The sequence below is a fragment of the Haliotis asinina genome, chromosome 16 (assembly GCF_037392515.1).
Source record: "Haliotis asinina isolate JCU_RB_2024 chromosome 16, JCU_Hal_asi_v2, whole genome shotgun sequence".
In the NCBI taxonomy this organism is placed as follows: domain Eukaryota; kingdom Metazoa; phylum Mollusca; class Gastropoda; order Lepetellida; family Haliotidae; genus Haliotis; species Haliotis asinina.
Genome location: NC_090295.1, coordinates 40,425,542 through 40,448,458, shown reverse-complemented (window position 1 = coordinate 40,448,458; position 22,917 = coordinate 40,425,542). Strand labels below are relative to the sequence as shown.

The window sequence follows — 22,917 nt, the reverse complement described above, 5'->3', positions numbered from 1 at the left end:
TAATCATTTGCGACAAATTTAAAAAAAAATTATTGCATTGCCATGTCTCTTTTCCCGCTGCATCCTGTCATGAGACACGAACTCTTTACAACAGGGACACAATAATTCTGGATTGTGTCGATGAAAAGTTAACAAAGGCTGTCATATCGATGACTTTTCATTTCGCCATGTCCCGTCAAGCATATCCCATGAATATATTAAAATGTATTATTAAGTCAGGAATACATTACACCTTTTGTGGATACCGACTCCTTTCATCTTTGTAGAGGCATTTCAAGATACGTTTGGTACCCTTTCATCAGGTGAATAATGAGTGAGGTATTATACATTGTACAAGGCAGGATATGTTTAAGCCATATACAGGGCGGGATGTATGTATGAAGACAACACTGTAATAACGAAGCGAATGAGATCATCGCCATGATATTGCTGGAATATTGCTAAAAAGCGGCGCAAAACTAAACTCACTCACTTATGAGATCACGGGAAAGACGTCAATCAAATACAGTGAAAGACCAGTGATGGGGCAAGGTTCGAGAACCTTGGTACAGTCCGTGGAAAATGAATCAAGACTGTTTAGATCTGGTAAAGGAGGATACTCCAAAACACTAACAGCATCCACAGAAAAAAACAATCGTAAACACGGACGAACACATCTGTCCTGCCATGTCCTTTAATCATGTTATCAACCATACGTTGAGGTCGTTGATTTTTTGTTAGTATTTCTGTATTTCTTATTACACCAAGCCTCTTCACCGCACGACCCGTGAAGATCCGGGGTAGATCAGGTCTTCAGGAGCCCATGTTTTCCACTAAAGGTGACTATACTTGTTGTAAGAGGGATCGGGTGGTCAGGATGGCTGATTTGGTCGACACGTGTCATCGGTTCCCAATTGCGCAGATCGGTGTTCATGCTTTTGATGATTGATGGTCTCAGTTGATCTCACTGGTTTCATCATTCTATTGTTACCATTAACCATGTCTCATGTACACATATCACCTGACCCAGATACATTAGATGTATGATCATAATCTGATGTAGGTGAAAGAAGTGGATCATTATGTTGTAAACGTGTCATGTTTTCGTGTTAATCCAACTTCCGAGTGCTGGAAAGACTTCTTTGTGTTGCCCTAGTTTTAATGAACACATGTGTGCTCTGTGCTATCGACATCTCTACATCGCGTCCCTGTAATAACAGTCTGCAAATAAAATATACATCTCCTAGTTGTATTTTTTATGAAGCTGATGTATTTTCCTAACTTTCAAAGATAGTATGCATATTTATTTACGGATCCATAAGTCATTACCAGTCTTTATCCAAACACAATCTATTGTCAGTTGACAAAAGTACGTTAATGACTTCACTACCTGCTAAAGTGAAATAACCAAAGCACACACCCTGAACAGTTATCGATCCAACTTCACGCTTCCCCCAGGGGATAATCAGTGTCATCTGTCGATACGAAGGCAAAAATACTGAAAATGCAGAGATGACACGGGATGTTGTTGAATAGGCTAAGCGTGTCTTCTTCAATCAGTAGGAGTGTGAAGACATCAGTGGAGCGAGGGACTTCAGACTCCACAATGGCTGTCCAGAGATCGACTTCGGTTGGAAACTGGTGCAATGTTGATCCGTTTTTTTGCTTGTGAGTTCAGGACGCCTTGTGTCTGTGGTAAGTCTAGGTTGTGTGTGTGTGTGTGTGTGTGCGTGCGTGCGTGCGTGCGTGCGTGCGTGCGTGCGTGCGTGCGTGCGTGCGTGCGTGCGTGCGTGTTTAGGGGTTGAGGAGAGGGGAATCATCATGAAAGTCAACGTTGGAGATTAACATTTTTCGATTATGTCACGGAACATATTCCACTTGGGTGCAATAGGCGATATATTTACAAGACCGCATGTCCTGTACAAAGCGATACACTTATAAATCGTATTGAAAACTCTCCAACAAATCCGATCTGACTAAACAACATTTTCTACACTATCATAAATATTACTGAAGTGTTCTAAACACATTACACTGGTACGCTGGCCTCTTACTGAAGCTTAACATTGACATACCAGTGTGTTCTATGAAGCCTTACTCCTGTATACACATAACACAGACATACCAGTGTGTTCTATGTAAAGCCTTACTCCTGTATACACATAACACAGACATACCAGTGTGTTCTATATAAAGGCTTACTCCTGTATACGCATAACACAGACATACCAGTGTGTTCTATATAAAGCCTTACTCCTGTATACATATAACACAGACATACCAGTGTGTTCTTCAAAGCTTGATATGGGTATTTGTATCTTAACACAGGCATAACGATGTGTTCTATAAAGCCTTACTCTAGATCTAGTGTATACATATTTCACGTTGACATACCAGTATGTTCTATTAAACATATGACATGTGCTCTATAAAACATGCCACGTGCTGTATGGGGCTTTGTGCTGACGTTGTAAGCTCTGATATCGTAAAGGCCTTGTAGAAACCCGATGACTTGACAAGATACCTTAATGAGACCGCTCGTCCATCTTTCCTACTGGGTGTGATGGTGCAGCGAATCGTGTGTTACACGGTGTTCTACTCTATATTCTTGTAAAGAATGTATTTCCTTGTTTGCCAAGCAATCTGTGTTGTTATGATTCCACCGAAGCTTTGTTAGTTCAGCACTACCCGACCAAACATAATTTCTCGAGTCCACGCGTTTATTATAACACTCTGTGTATATGTAACCACGGATGTGACCTGGTAGAGGAGAAACAGTGCTGTCTTTGTCAGTCCTCCATTTCAGTATGCTTCACCTGTATAGCTGTACATTCTATCTAAGAGAACCATATAGACGTTGTAAGCAAGTTGGCACATCAAAAGTGAGTGAGTGAGTCGGGTGAAAGTCGGTTCCGGCAGTTTTGCAGTAACTTCACGGCGTGCTAATAAAGCCCGAGAATATTTTAATTATTTCTTAGGCAAATACTAGAAACGGTTAGAAAGAGAGAGAGGGGGGGGGGAGACAGAGGGGGAGCGTGGGGAGAGGGAACACGGCGTGCAAACGTTATGTTGTATAGATTTATATCTTAGGCCAACACTAGAAACGGTTTGAGAGGGGTGTGTGTGTGTGTGTGTGTGTGTGTGTGTGTGTGTGAGTTGGGGGGGGGGGGGGGGGTGGTGGAGGGAGAAGGAGAAGAGAACCGGTGCCTGCAATATATGCATTAATGGTAATGCGGAGAAGATAAGACCAAGGATCTATCCAACGCTACGTCACAATAGACTTTCTTCCCGGATGTGGAAGAGTCAACCACCCGCGAGTGTAACATATTCAACAGTGTGACGCCCTAAACAAGTGCGCGTTATCGCCCATTCAGTTTGAATACGGATTTCCTCGTAAGTCTGGTCTGGTGGTATGTTTCAACCCTTCTTGTCATGAGAGGTCCTTATCTTTGGACCCTTTATTGTCATCAATGAAGAAAAGGTCATCTATCATAAGTTATTTACGTTCCCAGTTTAGCTGACCATGTGTAGGCACTGTTGCGCTGTGGCTTGACAAAGCGATATACCTTGACGCTTTTGTAGCACCCCCTATAGTACAAGAACGAGTTGTGTACATTTTGTCTGTTCCAGCCCTTTGTTTACCACCGTCATTCATACGATTCACAAGAATCTAAATGACTCTTGCAGCCACTTTGATGACTACGTGGTAGTAACGACCGAAGCAGATTATAAACGATGTTAGCAACATTCATACTATATAACGGCGGGGGACACCGGAAGTCATTCAGACAGATATGAAAATGTACGCCACGCTATAGTCGGTGCTATAAATACTGGACAAAATAAAGTGGGATATTGGTATTTTTATGATTGATATTTTATCAGTGTTTCAATGAGTAAATAGGTCATTATTCAAAAGTTGCATAGATTTTTCCAGTATATACTTTATGAACTCGACGTCTGAACGAGAAAAAAACAGAACTTGCAGAACAAAAGTTTCGTTTTCGGTCTCGATGAGATAAGTGAGGTGGAAATAATTCTTTATGAGTAACTGTTTTGTGTGTGATTTCGCACGTCTATCGATCATCTATTGATTCGATATTTGTGATCGATTGTTCCAGATGCCAATCAGTCCGACCTTACAGCACCTTACATATCTCGTCATGAATCCTTTCAGAGAAAGGAGATAATATCGGAGTGAGTGAGTGAGTGAACATCACAACCACATTTCAAATATCATATCAGCTTATCCTCTAATTTTACCGTTTATCGTTTAAAAACCGGTGTTTGATATTCGACTGTGTATGAACAAAGTCCAACTGAAACTAATTCCTTTGGAGAAAGAAGAATACATCTTAGAACGGCACTGACAAATATACACATAAGACGTTAAAATGTTCTGATCGATGTCAACATCTTTATTATAAGGAACAGGGCGTATCGGAGTATATTCTTACTCCTTCAGAGGGGAACGATAAACGAGAAAAACAGCTTCACATATAGATATGAAACAACACCGTGATAATGGTTTGCATTAATGGATAATGGAAGCCAGGAATAAATCCCGACGTCTATAGTCCTAAGACTAAATAAAAAAGTGAAATGTTTCTCGGGCATCGGCGCGTCAATTTCATTTGTGCGCGTAACACTTTTTTATTGCCATTTAGAAAATAATTTTGACTTGGCCGCATCCTGATCATTCACTTGTCCACTACAAGAATGAGTGTCTGTAAGGACGAGTGTGACTAAATCTATAACTCATTAACAGGTGGTTATAGTCCCAAACTGTATTTCTGAGAGAGAAAAAAATGTATTCCTCCCTCGTCACTTTTGAAAAAAATGTCCCGAGAAACAATGATTTTTTTATGCAGCCTAATAGGTGACCAAGCACAGGTTAATAAGGGGATAACAGCACCGATGTGTGAGAGCGACGTGATGGAAGACAGCGCAAGATCAAGATCAAGAAACCATCTTGATCTTGACAGCGCAGATAATTGTTGATGTCTCTGGCTTCTTGTAGCTTCTTTTCACGCCAGGTGTTGCTGGTGGAAAGGACTTTAGTGGCCTCTTACCTGATGATGACGTAACAGTATACTTAGAAACATATTGTTCCTTATAATAAGAAGATTGGCATCCATAACCTGTCACCGTTTGTCGCCATCTTTGTTCCGAAACATTTGAATTGCACATCTGAACAATACACAACAAGATCAACATGAGATGATGATCTGCTCTAGCAGCACAGACTGCTGATGTTTCCACTCGCATTCATAAACAAAGATGGTCGTAATAATATTTACTTAACACTAACACCCAGACCTGAATATTATGGTTGCTAATTTAAAGGGTGACTTACAGAAAATATAGCAAGAGGGGTGAGGCATATAGCAATAAAAATATATATCATGTAAGATTTGAGAAAACAATAAATACTACTGGACTATTCCACAGGAAATACGGCCATACAATAGTTTGGAGAAACACTGCCCAATTGACAGTGTACAATGCAAACACACCACACCCAGGCACTGTTTAAACAAGCCGGAGTCAGAATCACAATGCTGCAGTAAGGGTCCTTTTGTCCCATCGCCCAAGAAAACACTCTTCAGCTAAGCTTGGCGCAGTGAATACTGCATTGGTGATATTACGTTTGATAAATACTTAACAGATCGATTTCGAAGACGTTTCGATTGAAGGGTTAAGTCAGTGCGTGATGTCGCATCGTGGATTGCACATATGTAAAAGGTGAAATCAGTAATGTCCCAGCCTATTGACATGCACAACCTGGCTGCCCAGGTAATGAGTGAGCTTAGTTTTATGCAGCCTTTTGGCAATATTCCAGGAATAACACGGTGGGGAACATCAGCAATGGGTTCCACACACTTTAACCTTATGGGGAATCGAACGAGGGTCTCGGTGTCACAAGCGAACGCTTTAACCACTAGGCTACCCACACCACACCATGCGATTTGTAATTGCCGGGGATCAGTCCTATTTCTGAAAGCAAACATAAATGTTAAACCTCTATTTGTCTCCTTGACAAAAGTACAGTGCCCTGTATTACAAAGCCCTCGAAAGTCTATGTTACAATATAGGAGGTACGGAGAAAAGTTACGGGATCTTAGGCTGAGATCTTTAGGAGATCTTTAGCTTTGTGGAAGAAGGTTCACGTGGCTGCCCCGCTACCCTCTGGCTACTCAACAGGAACAGTTGGTGGATGTTCCGCTAACGGTTCCACATAACATAACACTTGAAGCTATTACTTCTTGTATTGCCATAACTCTAACTGATGTAAGTAGCATAGTGAATAACGCCAACCCTTTACCTAGCACAGTATAAATGGACGAAATCACCAAGAACCACGTATCGGTTGTGTCAACTGTTGACTTCTCTATAAACATGAATCCAAGTAATTACTCTTTTGTGCTGGATTCCAAGCTTCAAAAAGAAATCTGCTTATATGAACACCGCTGCGGTATCCAGCAAGAGCTCCAAAGGCTTTCCCTGGATTGTCTGGTCGCGACTTGATTAATTACAGACAACCGTCATGCAGCTGAATTATACTAAGAGGAACCGATAAAGGATCCCAGGAAAATTCAAGCGATCCTTTCATCACCAACTTTTAATAGCACTGTGGCAATGAAAACTGGAAAATATTAACGGAACGCTCGAACAGTCCTGTGATCCTTTGTATCTTTCTCTCGGTGTATTCCGGCTATATACTCATCTTTGATTACAAAATCCAGTAAGTTAAATAGCCAAGTATCCATAATCTCCCAAAGGATTAAACATGTACTTGTTCGCTTGGAGGCAGCACTTGAAATCATCTAGCAATCAATGCCGTGACTATGCAACCAGAAACAGCTATCTAATTGTGACATAATTGAACACTGAACTGTTAAGATCATTAAAAAGAGTTGTTTACTGACCAATAATTATAAAATTAGCACGGAATTACTCCCCCTTCTATGTTTTTCCGAACAACGTTTAACGTTATCGTCCTAAACACCGTATTTCTCAAACCACATGGTTTAACGTATCTAAAACAAACGTTGAATATTAAGATATATTTTACGAAAAATAAATATTTTAATTGTTTAAAAAAGGTTAATAAGATGAGTTGTTTTTTATATTTTGCCATGGAATATTTTGAACTTTCAGGAAACTTTTCATAGTCTCATGACGAACGTCCTGGTCAATCAAGAGGGGATACGAAATTTTCAGTTTAGTTTACACGTTCAGCTGATGTACTCAACTCAGGGACAGATTCAAGATCTAATTATACTGAAGGATGCTTACCAGCTTACAGAAATTCAGTTTGCCTCCACCTATCCGTTGTAATGTCAGATTTGTTCACGAACAACAAATGCAAAAAGTGTGTGCTAAAGTAACGCATGTAAAGTTTTTTTCCTCGTGTTGTGTCTTTACCCCTTCTTGAACTTGGGACTTGGGACAAGGAACACGCTTCGGACAGGCTTATACCATAGGAACAATGATACCGCACTGCTTATAGTTATTAACGAGCAGGACCGGTGACACATTACATAAAAAATGATGAAAGTTTTTATGGATATACAGCTTCTTTTATTTTGTAAATGGCGACGTTTCGACATAGATTCTAATGTCGCTGTCGTTGACAACGATATTAGAATCTATGTCGAAACGTCACCATTCTCAAAATTAAAGACGTTAACCTTAAAAATTGTCATCATTCTTCTTCAACTGAACTTTAACAATACCCACAAAGAAGACATGTTTCATGTCTGTTCTATCACCGGACTGTTTGGCCCCCACACGGGTTTGTCCTGTCTCTCTTCACATAGCAGGAAGATAACGGATTAAAGAACGATAAACGTTACACAAATCAACCAAACAAATGGTCCCATTCAACAGTAAACAAAATTGACAGAACTACATGAAAGTACTTGGAGAACCATTAGCCTGGTTTCGTAATTACTGAATCGTCATATATAATATTTGCATACGTTTTGAGGATGCGTTGTCACAGTAGCCGAGCATTAAGTATGCTCAAATTCTTATGTGAGTAACAGTTTAACAGCCAGTAAAAAAATTTTGGGCAATTTCAAAACACCACAATTTTAAATAATTAATGTGGTTAGTGCTGGCAATTGATTTCCAGATCGATGAGTCAATATTTGTATACTTGCGTGAAAGAAATATCTCACACATGCTTTATCCTCTTAAGGTAGATGTTTGTCAGCCTGCCCGTGGGAATAGGAGTAATTTTAGGAAATGAGGATTGTTGATTCCAATTAAAGGTTTACCATGATGGTGGCTGAAAACAGGTCGTACAGAAAGGCAAACGGCCATGACTGTCCGATGATCGCCTTTGCCCAGGTCGCTTCTTCTTGGCTCGACTCTATAGCTATCTCCCCTATTGATTTAACTTATTTGTGTTTCCCTTATGTTAGAAGTTACAACCCTGTTTTTTCTGTTTTTATTTTACAGTGCCGGACAGCAAGCGACTGTCCACTTCTCCGACGACTATGCGCTGGGTATGTGTGTTCCAGGAAGACGGCCTTACCTTCAGTTTCAGAAGAAACATCTCTTGTTCTCCATCTTGCACGTATCACCTGCTGTGTTTTTACGAGTCTCCTTGGTTTTGGAATAAACCATGACACGTAACCTTTTCATAAAGTCTTAGTTTGTCGCTTTGAGTGACGGAGTGAGTTTATTTCACGCCGTTTTTAGCGATATTCCAGCAATGTAAAGATGGCCGTATAAGTACTGGGTGGTCAGGTGATACGTTGCACTAGTAAGTATTTAAGGGTCGATTTTGATTACTACGAATTGTCTTACGATAATCCTGAGCTGAATACAGTTATTCTCTACCTCATACTTCTATTAAGCCCTGGATACCCAAATTTTGAGAACTGCTTAAATGTTTGATCAGGTGACTGGACGTTTATAAGAACTGTATGTACAGGTGTATAGCAACTTCCTGTTATTGCATGCATAGGGCGATGTTTCCGTGTAGATCTTTACATGTTTATCACGTTAATTATGTAGACAATACCATACACCACTGCCCACCATCCTCCGTTGTTTACTCACTGTCAAGTAGGCACAGTGGGAGTAAAACGTCATAGCCGATGTAACTGGCTATCTATGCATAGTGTCTATTGCCTTGTTACAGCTTGCATTCAGCAATGGTTATTCGTCGCTCAGCTCAAACAATCAGCTAATGGCCACGGTTAGTTCATCAGCGATCTCGGCACGCGTTAACTGACATTTTGATCTTTTTGATTACATGTGTTCAGACATTGTCAACTGCTACTTATGAAAGTGTGAATCTCTCAACATATTTTCTAGTATTTGTTTCTGTTTTCTTCATTGTTATTTGATGGCTTCCTGATCCATTACCAAAGCTCCGTGACGGGCGTCCAGTAGCCGTGATTAACAGTCTGAGAGCTTCTAAGGATAAGTTGTCGGTAATATAAACAGAGGATTATCAAGTGGTTTGTCTTCAACTCTGGCCACATTAGGCAACTGTTGATGATTGATCGCAAAGCTATGATCTGATTCGCACGAGACGGAAAGAACCAGAACTGGCCCAGGTCTGACAACACCCCAGGCGCTGGTTTCAGGGAGTCTTGAGTGAGTGGGTGAGTGAGATTTACTTAGCAATAGAGCAGTTATATGGCGGCGGTCTGTAAATAAGCGACAATCCAGACAATCCGGTGATCAATAACATGAGCTTAGATATGAGCAATGGGGAACCGATGACATATGTCAACCAAGTCAGCGAGCCTGACAGCCCTATCCCGTTTGTCGCCCCTACCGACAAGCATTGTCGCCTCTTGTGGCAAGCATGGATTGGTGAAGGCCTATTCCACACTGAGAGGTAAAAAGACGTCGGTTGCACCAGAGGATGTGCTGATAACGTTATAAGGTGATTCATCACATCGTTTACCAAGAACAAATCCAAGTTCATTTTCATATTTTCGGAAATATGCCATTATCTTACTATAAGTGCTTGTCCATACCTGAAATGATACTGTTGATCAGTAGATCAAGTTGTGAGTGTCCTGAGAGTGGACATTCGACTGACAGCTGTGCTGCAGCTTCAGCTGGAGTCCTACACATCAGTGCACAAAAGTAGATGTGACAAGGAATATCGTGATGTAAAAGGTGGTACATTTACAGTCAATGAGATAAAAACGACATGTGTGAGACTGACGCCTTGTCTTAGGCCGAGTAAAACCGGAAGTGGTAGTGTCTTCTTGTCTTATTGACGCCTCTGTGAAGTGGATAGAGTTTAAGATCACGCTGCTACAGACCAGCTACATGAGGTCGAATGTTGTCCTGTTGATCTGTTGGCGATGACCGGTAGCACCTATACCACAGTTTGAGACCACGATAAGGGAGACAGGTTTTGCTGGACAGGATTTCAGATATATGGATTACAAACTCATACGCTTAGTTTCTCATGGCGATTGTAACTGTGTTTTTGTGTAAGTAACCCTAGAAAAAGGACACAAATACTCTCAGTACATAGTAACCAATCACACGCTTACAGAATCTGTCTGACAAGTCAATATTAACAGCACCGACTCAATATATAACGAACAAAATAAGCACTTGCATTTTCTTCAAAATAGTCACAATTTCAATATGTACTTTAAACGCTATTTACGCAAGCACACATAGATACACAATCTGGAACGAACTATCGAATTTGTGGTTGAATACATAAAAGGAAACCTTTGAATGATGAAAATGTCTGATGAGTCGAAACCTGGACAGGAGCGAACACTTTAACCACTAGGCTACCCACAGTCCTCAACAAGCGAAGTCATCACCTCGACAAATGCGGAAACATATTATTAATCTTCAATATAAGGCATTATTTTGTTTATAAAAACCCATACTGGTTACAGAACGATAAAGCCTGATCAAATAAGTGTGTGGAGATCTTTGAAATAGAAAGTCTGTTCTTCCTAAAATATTGATACTAAGCTTGTTGGAACATTGCTTGAAAGGTGAAGCATTATCTGTTTTTATTGTCAACAATGAAATGTTTACCCCTATTATTGACAATGCACCCCGAGAAATAAGTGTTTACACTCACAAACCTCCACCCTTCAAATCGGATATTGCAAGATGATGGAATCGAATCAATTTTTAATCAGTACGGTTGGATAATCCACTCCGGGACTCAAATTCCCTTCCTTGTACATATGCCACTGTACTGAGTGCTCCCTTCATGACCTGAGCCAGAGGGTTCTCACGTGGATGTGAAGGGACGCCAGTGTGTTAATACTTGTGCCAATTTTACATCCTTCAAGCCTAATTCTGAAACTTCTCGGAGACTATTTGAAGTGTTTAATTTGCTTTAAAACTTATATACAAGAACTTACCATTATTTACATTTGTGAAAAAAAAATTATATACAAGAGTTTACCATTATTTACATTTGTGAAGAAACTTACATACAAGAGTTTACCTTTATTTACATTTGTGAGAACTTCAGGCACAATGTGGGAGTTACCTGCACAACCTTATTATATCATAAGCAGCTTATCCTGTATTCAAAATTTGCCACTGTTTATAGTAACTTGTGAGAAAGTAAAGTGCGATGTTAAAATTAAACCGGACAATTGTTATTATTATCAGGTCCACACAAGAACAATAGATGTCACCAGAGCTCTCTGTTACTTATACATGACAAGGGCTCTCATATACTTGTCGGGGATGTTGCTAGTGCTTGACACGTTTTTTTTATTTACGTATGCCATGACGTCGTCTTTAATCGACCAACTAAATAATACAAGCTTCCTTATGAATATTTTTAGATTGAAACTTATTGATTACCGTCAGTGTTAAAACACGGATGACGTCGAAAGAACTCCATCACTGCCATAGTTACAAACTGACAACTCAGTTAATCTTATTACATCATGTTAGATGTGATGAGAATGATGTGATGCACCTTCAGTATATTACCAGATCACATGTTACGTGGGCAGGTTATCCCGTTGTACCAGCACGATAGATTACCGTGGCACATACAAGTCAGTACGTAAGTGATTTGACTTTCACGATGGCTCCCTTCATGTCAGTGCGCCTTAGTTTGATGCATGAGCCCGATGTGATGGGTTTCTCCAACGTTTGGACCTCAGGTGAAACCAAGAAAACTGGACATATCGCTGACACAAAATCGCACACCATCCAGTCAAAGGTTCCTTTATAAGTTTCAGGCCAGCCAATGGGACGCAACTCATCCTTGAACAAGTCAATATATTTCAGAAGACGTCAGTTTCTGGGACATGTGTTATACTACACGTCCGCATACTGACTTGGTAAAAGAACCCGGATGGATGTCCTCAACAAATGCGCCATCTTGATTTATTCACAAAACACCGTTACGTAAGATAATGCGAAATACTTCAGATGTGCAGTTGTTACATTCTTTCAAGTCTCTTCAACTTTGGCTCATAATGTACTTAGTACGGTAGTTTAAACCAAGCCATGCCCTATGAACTGGCATTATCCTTTCAGTGGGTTGTGATTTTCGATCCATCGATCATTTCCGGGACTGGTTTCCCTGTCACGCTCATCGTTTACATTTACGATTTCATCTGTAATGAACTTGAAAGGGAAACACCAGATTTAAGTGTAAATACGACTTATTTAAAAGACACACATGAAGGGGTATAATGGACAAAATACTAACTGTGACAAACATGTTTTCTCTAAACAAACAGAAACTATAACGCTAATTGATGCGATAAAACCATGTCCACATTCTTTAAAACGTCCCGTTGGTTCTGAAACAACACTGAGATCTGGAGATGGAACCGCTGAGGTAGATCCTCTTGAGTCTAGTTCAGGTGAAAAACTTGGAAGTAGGCAATTCAACTACATCATTTGATTAATGCACCTTTGTGAATTCTTTGTTTATGATTTGACAATTCGAATCCCATAGGCGAAGGGATGAGGTATTCCCCGGACGTTTCCCATTTAAATTTAGATCATTATGAAGGTACACCTTATTACGAGGAAGAGGGCTCCTCTAAGTCGGATAAGACCCAAACAAAACAAAAACGTATGACACCCTGAGTTGCTGAATAGTACAGCCAGCAACAAGCAAAGTGTGAAGATGTATGACTGAAAGCCCATGAGCTACACAAATGCATATTGTGTGAGGGCGTATAGGGTGTTTCACAGAACTGAATTCGTAAAGCTCTGACCCAGACAATATAGATGTTGCAATCAGGATGCTTGGGTGACTATGAGGAATACCGGCTTGGGGTTCGAACTAGAAAAAAGAACACGTACATGTATAATGTATTGGTACATACAGTACCACAGTGTGTGTCAGAGAGCGTTGGTGCAGTCAGTGACGACATTGCAGTCATCGTGAGAATAGTTAACGACTTTGACGTTAGAAATGTATGATGTAAACGCCAGGGAATATTCAGTCTCCCGTACTTGCCGACTCCATGCGGTGTACGAGGCAGAATAGAGTTGAAACGTTTATAGATCAGAAATAATGCACACCCTTTCATTATGTATTTTGTGTGAAACAAAACAGCCAACATCAGCCTGCTTTCTGCCGATGTTAATGGGTGGCATATTAAACCAATTTCAAGGAATTATTTGTCTAAAATATTCCATTATATTGCATTTATCGTTGTCTCATTGTGTAAATACAGTTCCATTTGCAAACCCTTGGAGACATCAATCATCCAGTGTAGACCTTTATAATTATTCATTGCCAACCAGCCCTGTTGCTAACATCAAGCACAGACAACAATCAATAGTCAAAGAAGCATCGAAATGCAGTCAATATCTCCCCGGCGTCAAGGCATTTTATATGTAGACTGTGGTGACGTTCATCGACGTCGTTGTACCGAGGGCTGGATCAGCCTGTTCTATTGTTGAAGCCTGTGTCGTCGATATGCCGTCGAGGCAATGTGCTTAGGGATGCGTGGACGGAGACCACAGAGCTATAAACACATCTGTGGGACAGGAAGCAGTGCTCAAGTCACCATTACACGCTGTCACAAGATGTCGGCGTTTTCTTTTGGAATACTTACAATTCTGTTTCTGGCGATATTCAGGACAGTTGAAGGTAATGACATCCCTATCTCGTCACCTATATTTGATATTGTTTTATTTGAATATTACATTGTGGGTATTTGTCACCATAGTAACCCCATCTGATAATGATTTTCTACTTGTCATGTTCTTAAGACATAGTTAGATATATTTTACTCCTGGCCAACCTCAAAATGTCTAAACTGACCGACGATATTATCTAGTATTTTGATCCATATACTGAGCATATTCAAGATAAATAAAGGAAGATCCGGACGTGTGGTATAAGATGTAGAAAGGAAGACCTGGACTTGTGGGATAAGATGTAGAAAGGAAGGCTTAGACTTGTGGTATACGATGTAGAAAGGAAGACCTGGACGTGTGGTATAAGATGTAAAACGGAAGACCTGGACTTGTCGTATAAGATGTAGAAAGGAAGACTTGGATTTGTGGGATAAGATGTAGAAAGGAAGGCTTAGACTTGTGGTATAAGATGTAGAAAGGAAGACCTGGACGTGTGGTATAAGATGTAAAACGGAAGACCTGGACTTGTCGTATAAGATGTAGAAAGGAAGACTTGGACTTGTGGTATAAGATGTAGAAAGGAAGGCTTAGACTTGTGGTATAAGATGTAGAAAGGAAGACCTGGACGTGTGGTATAAGATGTAAAACGGAAGACCTGGACTTGTGGTATAAGATGTAGAAAGGAAGACTTGGACTTGTGGGATAAGATGTAAAACGGAAGACCTGGACCATGTTGTGTACCAAGCATTGAAGTACAATGATTACAGTGTCAGTCAAACGTGTTTTATCTCAAGGCATTTTGCAAATATCCAAATTATTAAAATAACATTATTATCATGTAATGCGCAAGTAATTACTTTTAAACGTTTGAACTGTTTGTGATGAAGAGATTGGTAGACATTCCCAATAGGGAAAATTAGTGCAATAATAATTGTCTCGTTTCGACATTATGCAGCGCTTCCAACAGTTCGATGGGTACATTTAAGTCGATGAAGACAGGATAAGCGAAATAATTCGATTATCTTTTATATCTGCTATACGGTTATTCATTATTCATTCGTCTCAGTTTTCTGGCCCTTAGTTTGTGGCAAAACAAACATAAACCCATATGAATGGATCATACAAAATCGGTAATAATTTCCGTGTCTTCGAGAAAAAAAGGACAACAAAAGTTCCATTATTTCTGGAGAATCTGCAAACTTATTTTTTTTCCAAACAATAAAAATACAACCGGTCTATTATGTCACAAGGGGGACTTGAGGTGATGCATCCTAGATGTTTGTTTCCTTTTTTTTCTTATGTTCCGTGAGTCCGAAGAAAATAATAGAAGAGCGCTCAGCCAGTCCGAAAACGACAATTATGTTTGAGGTCCCCATGTACATTAGGAGTCCTGACGGCTTCTATGCGATCAAACTATAAGTAAATGCAAAGTTTAACTGTGCATATATAATTCGGTTTAATACTGGATGAATTTGTACAGACATTTGTGCAGACATTTGTTTTATGGCGAGCACCTTCTTTTTGTTCTTTATAGGAAGTTTTACAGTTGATTCTTACGTCGAAAAAAAGCAGAGCGAAGTTGATATCAATTCAGTATGTCATATTCATGTTCGTGCTCCCTCTTGATGGCTTTTGCGAACTTCAGGTTAGCACACGTTGGCCCGTAGAAAGAATGAGCCCGTTCTTAAACCCGCTCTTAAACCAGGTCTTAAAACATTGATTCTCTCGACTATATTGACAATTAGAAAAACTGGAGAACCGCAACAAAGGACTATGAATCAGTGGAGTAAGTCAATTCTTTGAAAAACAAAACATCCACAATATCACGCTGCGATGACGTTCAAATTAAAAAGGGTTTTTAAAACGTCTTTGAAACATCTAAACCGAGAATACATGTCCATTATCCTATAGCAAAAATAGAAACTTTGCAAAAAAAAGATACGTACAGACACCAAATAGGGACGCGTATTAAACGTACTTAAGAGTACGTATGTCGACATACGGATAAGCATATGTATTGTTGTCATTGTCAGAATAAGTTCAGCTTACTCACTGGATACAACGAGACCCTCGGGTCAGTATACCTGGCGGGACTGCCCCCTGCAACCATCACTGCTCGACACCGCCTTGAAAGCGAGTGCAAAAGTCGTCGGGGTTTGGTTTAGAGAATTCCTCCTGCAACGTGTTAGTAATGTTCTACAAGTGTCTGAGGGCAATGGTGATGTTTACGGAAGTGTCGATCAAGTTCGTCCCCTGGATCCTCGATCGGGTTCAGATCATGCAATTTGGAAGGCCCGGGAAGGACATCGTCTTTTGCGTTGGCGAGATAGGAACCTGTTACAGGGGTCAAGCGCTGTCGTGCTGAAACAAGTTGCAGGATTTGGTCGATGTGGTGATTTGCTTGCGATAAGACTGCCGTGAAGCACCGCCACCTCTGATCTATCCATGTAGCTCAGGCACCTGAAACGATTGATTTGATTTGATCTGATCTTGTATAATTGATGTTACTTCTCCGACACATTACATGTGCAATACTAGGAAAACGGTTTTGGCGTGCACTTTTCATTGGATGCGTTTGCGCGCAATACACAACAATGAACTGACTAACGGAATTTATCTTACCTCACACATAAATGTCTGAGTGTCTGTTTGGCTGACCGCTGTTCTATTCTGCCAAGTGACAACCCATTCGGTACTTCGTGGTAGCTCGTGGTATTTTCCTTATCTCGAATAACATTAAATGACGCATGATGCATGGAAATTACCGATGTTTTGCGAATGGAAATCGACTGAAGGTGAGATAACTCTATATCTGTTTTTCTTGTGTCGTCCGCAAAATTTAGCGATGGCTACGAAAACATTTGACTCTCTTTCCAGTAAACAGTTTTCGATAAAATGATCATATGTAGTCCCTGTGAATATTAAGAAGGGGACTGACATCGCAGCGACTTCCTACGAGCAAAATCAGCAAGATGCAAGATTCAAATTGTCTAATTCACACAGGTTGGCTGAAGTATACAATCCGATAGCCATGCTTCAAACAGTTCAAAATTAACACTGAGGTGTCCGGTAACGTTCAACAGCCAAGGTAGACTAGCCATCCCGGAGTATGTCATTTGCACGTTCACGTTCTCATTTATATGGGATGGGAGTGTTAACGTGGATTTTTATAGTCACCAGCATATTCTGTACACCTGTTTCATGAAATTGTGACCACGTAAGCATGCACACAAAAGAGCCTGTTGCGTACAGCGCGCGTGGTTCCCACAGTTGGAATTGACGGATGCGTCAGATTAGACCCATATTTAACGCAGCTGTACCATTTGTCCAAACGTGAAATTTCTTTTTTGGTTCAGCATCTACATACTTGCAGGCGTTTACCGATCTGTTGTGGTACTCAACAATCCTTCTTAGAGAAATTTAGCAAACTCTGCAATGTTAAATAACAGAGTTCACGCTGCTATTGTGGTCATGTTTCACACTCAAAGCTCCGGGACTTGGGTTTGCCGTAACATGATGTAAAGGTCAAGTTGTTACAATGTGGCTTACATCAACAATACACTGAGTCTGAGGCTTCATCGGGTTTCAAGTTCAACAGATTTCGCAACCATATTCAAGAGCTCTTAGTATGAGGATGCGCGTGACGAACGATCGGTCTGACAAAGAACTGCTTTCAGATAACGATATTCTCTGTCGTCGATAGTGTCATCTTCACAGCCACCCGATACTGCTGACCAGTCAGAATTCATTTCTGTATAATACGAGAGGACAGAACGAAAGTTTGCGAAGCTAAGAACGTATACACATTAACGCTTTTCAACGGCGAGGACTTCTTTTCAAGACAAAGACTATTTTTTAGTAAAATTATTATTTTCATTAGCTGGTAAAACGTATTTTTCAGTCGGTTTCTATATTTTAGGTCACGATGTGCGATATGTCGACAGTGCTGATCTCAGGGGTTTTGGAATATCATATGTGGTGTTTCAGGGTGTGGTCTAGCTTTAAGGAAAGATTTTTCAGTTTTTAGTCTGTATCCTCCATCTTGTTTTCAGTAAACAAGGTATTGGAAATGACTCAGAGATGCGCACAATGTACATTGGTCAAGTACATCCGTTATAGATATCTCCAGATTTGACCGGATAATGCATCAAATTAGTATTAGTACTGTATTAATAGTGGTTGTAATACTTTAGCGGTACTGAAATATATGTATTGATAGAGGTGCTGATGTAATAGTGGCAGTAGTACTTCAGTATTAATGATGGTTCTAGTAGTAGCAGTTGTAGTAATAGTAGTAGTAGTAGTAGTGGTAGTAGTAGTAGTACCAGTACTAGTAGTACCAGTACTAGTAGTAGTAGTAGTACCACCAGTAGTAGTAGTAGTAGTTGTAGTAGTAGTAGTAGTACCAGTAGTAGTAGTAGTAGTAGTAGTAGTAGTACCAGTAGTACCAGTAGTAGTAGTAGTAGTAGTAGTAGTAGTAGTAGTAGTAGTAGTAGTAGTAGTAGTAGTAGTAGTACCAGTAGTAGTAGTGGTAGTGGTAGTGGTAGTGGTAGTGGTGGTAGTAGTAGTAGTAGTAGTAGTAGTAGTAGTAGTAGTAGTAGTAGTAGTAGTAGTAGTAGTGGTAGTGGTAGTAGTACCAGTAGTAGTTGTAGTAGTAGTAGTACTAGTAGTGGTAGTAGTAGTAGTAGCTGTAGTAGTAGCAGCAGTAGTAGTATTTGTAGTAGTGGTAACAGTAGCAGTAGCAGTAGTGGTAGTAGTAGTACTAGTACTAGTAGCAGTAACAGTAACAGTAGCAGTAGCAGTAGCAGTAGCAGCAGCAGTAGTAGCAACAATAGTAGTAGCAACAATAGTAGCAGCAGCAGTAGTAGCAGCAGCAGTAGTAGCAGCAGCAGTAGTAGCAGTAGCAGGAACAGCAGCAGCTGAGACAGGCTTGATGCATTTCAGTATTAACTAAATTGTGAGCTCTGACCTATACGGAACAACTTTTGCTGCAGTAATTCGTTCGTATTCCGTTCACGAGTAAAAATCATAAATCACTCTCAAAAGGACACAACGTGAAATAGTGAAATAACGGTAATTTTCATAGTCTGGATCTGGCATAAATAAGGATGTCATTGGTTGAAAATGTATCCCCAATACCTGTGTCTATGAGTGATGGTTTAGGGTGAGAGATGAGTCAGAGTTGTAACACATACCTCCCCATCAATATCATTACACAACGTTACAAATCACAAAACCAAGAATTAAAAGAACGAGCGAGTGAGTGAGTGAGTTTTGTTTTATGCCGCACTCAGCAATATTCCAGCTATAGGGCGGCGGTCTGTAAATAATCGAGGCTGGACCAGACAATCCAGTGATCAACATCATGAGCATCGATCTACGGTACTGAGATACGATCACGTTACAGTGTTCTGAATAACGCATAGACCAGTCCAATGCCGTTTGGCGGTATTGTATTAAATTCAGTGTTAAGACATAGCCGCGGAGTGCTTAGCTCCAGCTTCACTCATGACTTTTTATCTTCAAGAGCATAATCAGTAATAACGTCAAACACCGTGAACTACACAACATAGTCCATTTTATCTGTCAAAGTTAAACGAACGGCATGTGCCCATTAGAACACCCAGTAAATGTTCACGTATGCTTGGCCTGTAAATAATTCAGTCTGGACCAGACAATCCAGTGATCAACATCATGACAATCGATCTACGCTACTGTGATACGATCACGTGTCAACCATGTCAGTGAGCCTGACCACCCGATCCCGTTAGTCGCCTCTAACGACTAGCATGGGTTGCTGAAAAGCAAATTCTCAGTCTGAGAAATGTCCAGGAACATGTGGAGACAAACTGCACCATTAACAGTGTATGTTACATATGTGACAGGGAACGTGTGAAACTATGCAGTGAGTCATTTACATTGTACATGCGGTTTCACAGAGATCATCATCACCCCCTTAGCCATAAATTATGAACGATCCCTAAGTGGTACTATCTTACTTACTTACTTATCTACTTACTCCACACAAAGGTACCAAATGGTTCTATTTTCGTTTTGACTTTTCGTTTAAATCGACCATGTGCATTTCACAATAGGTACACAGTTTATGTACAGCTGCCTGTTCATATTTCGTTTGTGCGACGTTTCGAAACTGAAGTCTTGTACCGTTGTCAAACGGGAATGCATGTCTCTCACTAACTAAATACGTCAAAACTCGCCACTTCCATTTATTCACGACACATTTTCGATAACTGATGTTTGGTTTACGGGGTATTTGTCTTCTAAATAATATATAATTCATGTAGCACCGGACTTCAGTTTTCCAGTAAATGAATGTCTCCTGTGACAACATAACGTTCCTTTAAGTATTCATGTTGTTGTTAGTCAGGCAGCACAGGATGGCCTTATAAGGCCCTACGTGTTAGGAACAATGATGCATCTGGTTGTAAAGATGCTTGACAACTGACCACGTGAAACGGTTCTTGGTCGTTGTCATGACCACAGTTCTTGAGAAATGTTGATGATAATGCTTACATACTGGTAGCGAGGATAATCACCGGTAACTATGGACACCAGAAGGAATGTTGTACACTTTGTTCCTTTAGAATACTTACTTGCAAACTATGACATACTTAAAGGTCACATGCAACCAAACAATCAAACCTAATTATTCATGGCATATAATCTACATTGCTGCTTGTAAAAAAACAAATAAACAAAGTTATAAGCGTGCAATCGCGATTCAAAAGTGCAATATTTTGTATTTGGGCTCAAAAATCATCTCCGTAGAGATGGTGAACTACTGCGTGGCTGGAATCTGTTATTCGTCCAAGTACAAAGCAGGACTTGAAACTGACAAGAGCTTGCACTAGTTTCCGTCAGATCCAGTAATCCGGGAAAAATGGATGTAGTTTGTTTGCAACCCACTGACATAAAAAAAAACATGTCATGTGTACAAGTATCACACCTGCCTAATTACATAATGTGGCCGAGACACGACTCGGGTGCACGAGTCATAAATCCATTTATTTTTTTCATGGCGTAAAGCCTGATAGGTGCTAAGTTCAAATTGTGTGTTAAGCTCAAATTACATGTGGTAAGTGATTGAAGTTATGTATTTCATACTGTCGTTAGCAGACAGGCAGGCAGACATATTGGTGTCAATAAACCAGACATTGAGCTTTCTCTGTGAGAGAGGCTGCTTACCACAATCAACACGTTTTTTATGTAACGAGTAGATTATTTACTTGTTTGTGTACACAACCAAGATTAGGCTACTGCTCGCGCCCTTATACTCCGGGCATGCTTACTGTTTTAAGTTCCGCAGACCTATTTACTGCGCATGCTTTATGGGTGCAGCGCAGCACAGCTGTTTAAGCCACTTTTTTCCTCCATCGCTGGGGGAAATTTAGTGAATCGTTTGAACTTTTTTTCATCGCGTTTTTTTCAACTTTATAGGCTGAATTGGCATTTTTGATGATTTGCTTCTGTAAGTGCATATTGAAAGGTATCAGAATCTGCAAAGTTGTGTTTTACGTTGCATGTGACCTTTAACTCATTAAGCCCGAGAGACGCGTATGTGGGGCAACCTAATTAACCCACAGCTAGAGCAGCGTATGGGAGGTAATGAAAACATCTCTTTTTCATCTAGAGCCGCACATGTTCGTCAGCAGAAAGTACTTCTCATTCAGCGAGAGACTCATATGTGTGTTTTACGTTTTAAATTCGTACCGTACCAATTATTTCAATCAATTTAGTAGTACTGATCAAAGATTAGCTTTTCTTACGAGAGAGGTAACCTTTTGTGTTAATCAGAAGAAGCATTGAAGTGTTTTGATGACAATTGCTAGCAGTGTCATAGGCTTATACAGGTAAATGAACACAAGTCTGCAAGAAAGGGGATTATGAGATGTTGTTACAGGAGGTAAGTGTTTGTTACTCGTCACTAGAAGTGAATACTAAAATACTATTTTTGCACATTGATTGAATGAACGGTGACAAGGTTACAAAATCTTCTTCTAAATGGAAATACTACATAATAAATATAAAACAAGATGCGAAATGGCAAGGACATAAAAAGCATTCAGAATAGAATACTTTGAATTTACGTTGTAATAGTTTATATAATGTATCGTTGAGGTAAATAGCAATACGGTATTACACCCATGTTCGTATAGATTTGAAATAAACAAAGTTCTTAATTTAGACTTGATTCAGTTGCTACTATTAATTTTTCATAATTCTAAAGTTGATGAAGTTACGTAATCGAATGTGACGTGATAACTCTTGCATCGACTAATGATATATAAATTACACATAAGCCATACAAATTTTGTTCAAGCTGTTGAAAGTTTCGTGTTGATTTGAAATGTGATCTTTTCAATTCAAATTACATAAGCAATGTGCTTGTATATGGTCTCTGTTATGATCTGATCCAGTGTAATTATGACGAGTATCAAATCTCTATTGATCCATCGTGAGTAATAGCAGGATAATACATCAATTACGGAATTGATACTCATGCATAAAATCATTCAATCAGACAACAGTAATGAGATATTTGAACAGTCTCTGGCAGAATGCATGTCCAGTTACGCCCTTGTTGAAAGTTTTGGCCCGTGACAAGTGTAAAACAAATTAATGCGCTCTTGTATCATTGGACAACCTGTTTTATGGAATCACGACCTTTATCAATCTTGATTTGTTTGACTGGCATTATTAGAGGCTGGTGAGTAACGAGAGAGAAAGATTCCTATGGATAAGAACTTCTTTATTACATATGATGCGACGTTTCGGTATGGATCCTTATGCCTTTGTCAAGCAAGAGAGAAGTAATACATCACAGAACAG

At 39.9% G+C, this 22,917-nt stretch overlaps 1 protein-coding gene across 1 annotated transcript in view; it reads left to right on the top strand.

Annotated features, from left to right (window-relative positions):
* The first annotated feature begins 13,954 nt into the window (after positions 1-13,954).
* The window catches only part of LOC137268180 (pneumococcal serine-rich repeat protein-like), a 35,433-nt gene continuing 26,470 nt past the window's right edge, over positions 13,955-22,917 (top strand). Inside the window, exon 1 of the mRNA XM_067802713.1 lies at positions 13,955-14,077. Coding sequence (XP_067658814.1) covers positions 14,014-14,077 — 64 coding nt within the window. The 5' untranslated portion in view covers positions 13,955-14,013. The remainder of the gene's footprint in view (positions 14,078-22,917) is intronic.